This window comes from Erpetoichthys calabaricus, chromosome 17, assembly GCF_900747795.2.
Source record: "Erpetoichthys calabaricus chromosome 17, fErpCal1.3, whole genome shotgun sequence".
In the NCBI taxonomy this organism is placed as follows: Eukaryota; Metazoa; Chordata; class Cladistia; order Polypteriformes; family Polypteridae; genus Erpetoichthys; species Erpetoichthys calabaricus.
Window position 1 is genome coordinate 41,637,387 of NC_041410.2, and position 7,719 is coordinate 41,645,105.

Consider the following 7,719-nt stretch of genomic DNA (forward strand, 5'->3'; position numbering starts at 1 on the left):
TGATCCATCTACCTACTGAGGCAATAATTTATAACAACTTTATTTCCCTGTTTTAATTTTCTGTAATAATTTGTTTTAAGGACAAAAGCCACACTAATACAGGTACATTTGAAAATTGAGCCTTTTTAAAGATGTTTTGCCAATACACGCACACTAAAACAGCATTTTCGACCACTAAAAATGAATTGCTTTGAAAACACTCTCCAAAGTGTATAGATTTAAAAACATAGCAGTGTGGATGGGGAAGATGATTATTTCACTATTGTAGCTTGTCAAGAGTAGCAGAAAATCCACCAAGCAATCCTCCCAGTTTAACAAGCTCCTACAAGCTCATCACAGAAGAACTTAATTTTGTCCATTTATACCCATGTTTTTATTTTTTTTTTTACTACTAAAAACTCTTTGACTCTTCACTAGGAAACAGACACAGACTGACCTGTAAATCAATAAATGTCCAAGGAATTACTTTCTACTTCACCACTACTATCCATAAAAACAGCCACAATTCAGCAACCTCTTAACTAATACTGTGCATCAGTCAAACTCATAACCTTATTAAGTTTCACCCCTGAACAAGACACAGAGGTATTCCAATGGTTTCCTACTCAGCTATATAGAGAAAGGCACTATTTCCATTAAAGAACCAAGACCTCATATTTGAAAATACTAATTGTGATCTTTATCGTGTATACACAAATCACAATGAAATTAAGACAAATGTTAATGCTTGGCAAACAATTCCCATAAACAGTCTCAATTTAACTCTAAAAACATGAACACAAGTTTTACTGTGGAAAATCTGGATGGAATATCAGAAACCTGATAGTTTTGCAACATGTTACACAAAATACCCCAAGGTATGTGCTCACAAGCCTTCCCTAGGTGAAGAAAACAAGTACTGACATGCATTTTAAACTCCCATTTTATTTGGAAATTCATGCAAGAACAAATGCTTAGTCAACAATTCCATACAAGAATGAAATCAGCACTTCTTCATCTGAACTAACATTCACCTATCAGCTGGAAATTCTGTACCAACATTCCAGTAGAGGTTTTTTTGAAGAAGCTGAACAGTGTGATACCTTGGTAGCTGAAACAATTTTCTGGAAACAGACACTAGTTTGCAAAATGTAGAGAACCGTCCCTCCATTACAAGTAAAATGCCATCATCATTGCCTGTCTGATCTCAGTCACCCTTCTAGCCTAACCAAGACACAGTTTTACAATCAAAAAAGTAAATCAGCCACAGAATTAGGTACTGTGTTTTCTAAAGAGGGTGTGTCCACCAAACCTACTGTAAATCCTGCAAAGTGCTCTTTTCACCTTTAGTAGCATTAATTAAAGGTGCATTATTTACACAAATTACTGAGGCACATCAACAATTGATCTTAATCATCCCATAGGATGTTTCTGGCACCTCTTTTCTGACAAGCTACTTATCAAGCTCCTCAAAGCATTTCCCAGCTATACACAACATACCCAGGAGCCTCCTTAGCATTATACTAACCCCTTTTGGGTCACCGAAGAGAAAAAATATATAACCAAGGATTCCTAAATAGCTATTCTTCATGGCCTCATTAAAATCTTCCCTCTCCTTCATTTAGACCACAGCTGTCCTTAGCTTATCAGTACCACTCAGTCAAATACACAGTTAATAATTTCATTTTTACAGAATATGTTAAAATGAAATTAAAGGCAGTGAAGCAACTGTTCATTTAAATTTTCAAACAGTAAATGTCATTCCTTGATTGCTGGGTAATGGTAAATCTGTACTTATAGTTTTACAATGTCACTATGAACATTGTTCAAAGCAAGTCAAAAAGTGAGCCAGGACCCGGTATTGCAAGAGACAGAGGGCAGATACAAACAGGCAGTGTAGGATTTACAGATGGATAGTTCAAAACACAGAAAAGGGTCTAAAGGTGGACCCTTTGGGCAGGAAACCAGACATAAGACATCTAATCGAATGACTGACAAAGCTTCGATAAATGGATGGAAGGATGAATGATTATCTCTTGGGATATAGATACAAAATTAGACTGCTTTTCTTGTCACTTTGCTTGTCAAATTCTCAAAGTAAAAGAGATAAGCAAAAGAACAAGAATAATACCTTCCATACACCATTTTTTATTTCCATTTTGTCAATTCATAGTAGTCATGGCTGGCATCAGGAACCAAAGTGCTAATCCATTGGAGAGCTCACATACACAAGCTGACACACATTCAAACCAAGCCAATTTAAATTCAGCAATTAATCTAAAAGGCATGTCTTTCAGATGTGAGAGGAAACTTGGAATACTGGGAAAAAAAAACAAAGAACATGGAGACGGAGAGAAAGCATGCAACTTCAGAGACAGAGAACAATGGGATTTGAAAGACGTCTCCTTTAGAGGTGCTTTTTCTAACCCGCTAATCCAGGGCAGGGTCATGGGGCAGCTGGAGCCTTTTCCAGAAATCATCAGGTGCAAGGCAGGAACAACATCTGGACAGGTCACCAGTCAATTACAGGGTGAACATACCCCCAAGCACACACTTGGGCCAATTTAGGAATGCAAATTCAGAAAACCTGTACATTTTAGGACTGTGGGAGGAATCTGGAGCACCTGGAGGAAACCCATGTGGACAATGGGAGAACATGCAAATTCCAAGCAGAGAGCAAACTGCAGTGTCCTTATTAATAGGAAGCATAGCTATATCACTGTGCCACCGTGCCCTTGCTATAACTAACATTTTCGTTGTTTTTCAATTTTCGTCATCAATCAAAGTCTTGTGTGTTTAAAAACAATGTTTCTTGTTATTAAATTTTTTACACATCAGCAGAAAATGCACATATTATGTGTTTTAGGAGTTTAACACCATGACATAATAGTTTGGAATGTCAAAAGGCACCACTTATACTTACCTTCCCAGTCCCCAGGTGTAAACTGTTCCATCAGTGCTCAGTAAGACTACATGCTCTTCCCCAAGTGTGAGTTTTTTAGCGCTGATCGGCATATTTATGCTTTTATAGAAAGGGGGCTTTGCAACCACATATCCTCCTGGAGCTAGAGGAAGGTCTACAAGAAAGTAACATAAGAATATACTGTACAATATTATGTCCTGTCAAGAATACCTGTGGAAAAACTGACGTAACTTGCAAAAAATTACCCTCACCATCAATCCCATATTTAGTTTTTACTATCAGTATCCTGTTTATGGCCCTCTTGTGTAATATGGACTGTATGATTTTATCTTCCACAAAATAAGGACTAACTTGAGTCCTACATCCTTTCGCTCATTCTTATTTATTAATAGTCATTTATGCAATCTGAAACACCATATAAGATGTGTAAATGATGTGTAGTCCATGATGTTATTTAAAGGGCAAAAAAGGCTAAAGATGTTTGCAAAGCCAGGCTTTCCAAATTCATCCATCCATCCATTATCCAACCTGCTATACCCTAACACAGGGTCACGGGAGTCTGCTGGAGCCAATCCAGGCCAGCACAGGGTGCAAAGCAGGAACAAACCCCGGTCAGGGCACCAGCCCACAGCAGGACACACACACACACACACACAAGGGACAATTTAGGATCGCCAGTGCACCTAACCTGCATGTCTTTGGACTCTGGGAGGAAACCAGAGCACCCGGAGAAAACCCACACAGACACGGGGAGGACATGCTAACTCCACACAGGGGAAGCAAACCCAGGTCTCCTTACTGCGAGGCAGCAGTGCTAGCACTGTGCCACCGTGCAAATTCATGTGTCTTTTATCTCACAACATATGTACTCAATACCCAGGCATACACTGTCACAAGAGCACTTTAAGCAGAATTAAAATTCTATACCTCCCATAAAAGATGGGGTTATGTCCATACTCCATATAGGATTGTTCTCTTCTTCTTCAATATTCCATGATTCTATTTTGTCTTTAAACTTCACAACCAAATAATTTTCACTAATCATGGCATCAAGACAGTCATGTAGTTTTGGAGTACATAAACAAATAGACTGGCCACATGAACTGGAACAAAAACCATACAAACAGATGCCTCCTTTGTCACCTGTGAATAGAGAACAGAAACATGTTTCTAAAAAGCAAAAAGTCATCTTTTGTCAAAAGAACAAAAACTCATGTCTTCAGTTAATGCTGAGAAGTTGTCTGGATTCATGCCTCAGCTTCAATAGAGATAAGGGGCAACAGTACTAGTGAATCTAGACACTACCCTAAGCTGACAAAGCGACACAGAGGGGAAAAGTTGTGGGACCAGATGGAGTCAGACCTCAAGTTCTTAAGGCCCGTGCGGATCAACTGTGTCCTCTGTCACATCATCAGTCTGTCCCTAAGGCTTCAGAAAGTGCAGCAGCTGTCGAAAACATCCTGCATTGTTCCTGTTCCAAAGAAGGAAGGTCCTCTTCACCTAATGACTACAGACCAGTGACACTTAACGTCTCACATCATGAAGACCTTTACAAGACTGGGCCTAGACTGTAGGAGTTCTCTTGTGGTAGACCACCTGGGCACACTGCTTGTTTGCCTATTGGACAAAGACAGGAGTGGAGGATGCAATTATCTATCTGCCCCCCCACAAGGTTTATTCTCACCTGGACAAAGCTGGAGATTATCCAATGCATTCAATAACATACAGCCATCCAGGTTAAGGGTAAACTCAGACATATGCAGGTGGATGAGACTATGGTTTTGTGGATAATGGACTATCTATCAGGCAGACTGCAGCTTGTGACACTCGAGGACTGTGTCTCTGATATGAATGTGAGCAACACTGGACTACCACAAGGAACAGGCCTGTCTCCTTTTCTCTTCACTCTGTACACCTCCGACTACAAATATAACACCAGGTCATGCTATTTGCAGAACACCTCAGATGATTCTGCACTTATGGGGTGTATTGATAGTGAGGATGAGACAGAGTATAGGAGTCAGGTGGAGAAGTTTGTTTCTTGGTGCAAAGAGAACTGCCTGCCTTTTTACATCAGCAAAACCAAGGAACTGGTTATAGATATTCACCTGACCAAACAGCCTCTAAGCCCAGTCACTATTCAAGGAGAGGATGTAGAGGTGGTCCACTCCTATAAGTACTTGGGGGGTCCACATTAATGACAGGTTGGACTTGTCTTGGAACACAGGAGAATAATATAAGAAGGGGCAGAGAAAGCTATTTCTCCTTAAGCGGCTGTGCTCCTTTAATGTGGCAAGTGGCATCCTTCACATCTTCTAGAACTCTGTGATGTCCACTGTGCAGTTTTCTATGCTGTGGTGTGCTGGGTTGGAAAAATCAATTCAAGAGAGGCACATCAAATCAACAAGCTAATTAAAAGGGCACACTCAGTTATAGGACAGACTCTGGAACACTCTAGTGGTAGTAGCGAAGGAAACAGCAGCAAAGTTAAAACAAAACAGTGCCATTATGAACAATGCTACACATTTCTCTCTGACACACTAACACGGAGGACTTTCAGCCAGCGAATTACTCAGCAGAGATGCATCAAGAAATGCTACTAGGGCTCCTTTATACCAGGGGTCCCCAACCCCCGGTCCGCGGCCCACTACCGGGCAGCAGCCGTCTGACAGCCGGGCCGTGAGAGAACTGCCGGCAACGGAGACTCACTCAGACTTTTCAGAACACTTGGCGGGCAGGGCTTTGCAGCAGCGCAGAGAGAGGGGAGAGACCAAGGTGAGAGAGTATTACAACAAAGTTATTTTTATGGTCCCGACAGTTTTCCCATATGACACGAGTCTATAAAAATCACGTTACTACGAAGTACATTCAGCAGATGCTTACATTACAATGAAGTGACCTTGAAATGCTTGAACAAATCATCCACAAAGCAGTTAGATCTGTGGTCACAGCTCAGTTGTGCACGTTTGCACAACGATCTGCAAAACAGAAACATTGCAAAAAAAATCTCTTTCTTCGAACTTTCCTTGTACTATTTTTTTTTTTGCTGTTTTTGTTGTCTGTGGTTTTCATTGATTCCTTTTGCTTATTGCTTGTCAACATTTGAAAAACATCCATTGGAATTTAACTCATTGTCACCCTCCTATAGAAACGGCAGACACGAAAGAAAGATAGCAGTGTTAATGTTTGTGATGTGCAATCTGTTGGAATGACAAATGCAAAGCATATGTCTTTGTTATATGCAATAAAAGAAGAAAAATCTCGGGTTGCAAATGTATGCGAACTGCTTAATAACTTAATAATAATAGAAATGTTATGTAAATTGTGTATAAAGCTGCCCCCCCCCCAACCCCCACCCCCACCGACCGGTCCGTGGAAAAATCTGTATCTAATAAAGTGGTCCTTGCTGTCAAGAAGGTTGGGGACCACTGCTTTATACCAACAACAATATGCAATACCTTACTGTGACTGTGACAGCCAAGTCAGAAGTTTACATTCTTTTTAATTTTCATGCTTTATAGTCATTCTGGTGTATGTTCAGACCAAAGTGTGTATGTGTATATTTATTTACTTACTTACTTATCTACCTACTTCTTTATTTATAGAACTTCTCTAAAAAGCCTAATTTCCCCTGGGGACAAATACAGTTCTATTTATCTACCTACGATGACTCTTAGCAGTTAAGGATGCATCTACATCCAGTCTTCACTTTCCCAAAGCTCTGGCAAAATCAAACACTAAGGAATAAGATGCATTTCTGTCATCACAAGGCACTAGGCCTATCAGTTATTATTCCCTAGCTAACATAGTTTATGAAATAGTGCAACTCTAACATCCATTCCACAGGAGGACAGAACAGGAGCACATTTGTTGGATACTATAATGGGGTTTTAGATAGTATTTCACTGCTTGTCTGTGTATCAGAAACATCACAGCTGGTTGGATGGTGACATTGGGAATATGCCATAATCATATTAAAAATATTAATATTTATCATTGTTTAATAATACACCCAATTATTATTAACGCATTTCATGGTATTATGTGTAATACTAAGAAACGAAAGCAACATCTGCAATGTGATTTGCAGATCTGTAACCTATAACATTGCACAACTGTCTCAACCCACTTAACTGCTGAGGTTTCCTATTCCAGTAGCGATGTACAATGCAGGACTGACAATTAACCTGACTGAACTCACACACGGAAAAAAAAAACATGCAAAATACAAACGGAGACGGCGTTCAATTCAAAAAAGCTACATCCTTGTGATGGCAACGCTACTTACTGCGCCACTCTACTCTCCCCAACTACGAACTGCTAAAGGAAATTAACTGGGGTACTTTAGAAATAACTGCTACCATGAGATTTAGAGCACGTTGAATGTTTCGCCCTATGCAAAGTAGCTCTTCGACTCCAGCTGACCCGAATCGTATTATCCGCTTCACAATACAGGTTGCTCCTTTCCAATCCACGGTTTTCGCTCACTCGTGCCCGCCAATTGCTTTCTGTCGCTCTGGATTCTGTTGCTTCGGGCTGCCCACCACAGTCTCTCGCTCGGGTTTCTTCTGCTTCGGCCTGCTCGGCGTGTGACTTGGTGAGCTTCATTTTGTTTTCAGTAACTTCTTCAGTGAACTCGTTGCACGTCTGTATTTTTTGTGGAAGCAGAATTTTTTCTTTTCCACTAACAATAGGAGTAATCTGTCCGAACTGGTTGAATCCAAAGCCGAACCACTCCAGCATCGTGAACATGCAAAATATTCAAAACGTGTTTTTTTTTTTTGTCAGGATGTTTCCAACGTGACTGTGTGCGTAGA

The 7,719-nt window shown here is 40.3% G+C and overlaps 1 protein-coding gene across 2 annotated transcripts in view; it reads right to left on the reverse strand.

Moving 5' to 3' along the window:
- Nucleotides 1–7,719, reverse strand: part of LOC114668059 (RCC1 domain-containing protein 1-like) — a 19,364-nt gene extending 11,645 nt beyond the window's left edge. For both annotated transcript variants that reach the window (XM_051920850.1, XM_051920849.1), the window contains exons 1-3: nucleotides 7,264–7,719; nucleotides 3,830–4,045; nucleotides 2,903–3,056 (exon numbers count right to left, since the gene is read on the reverse strand). In XM_051920850.1, the coding sequence (XP_051776810.1) occupies nucleotides 2,903–3,056; nucleotides 3,830–4,045; nucleotides 7,264–7,654 (761 nt within the window). In that variant the 5' untranslated portion in view covers nucleotides 7,655–7,719. The remainder of the gene's footprint in view (nucleotides 1–2,902; nucleotides 3,057–3,829; nucleotides 4,046–7,263) is intronic.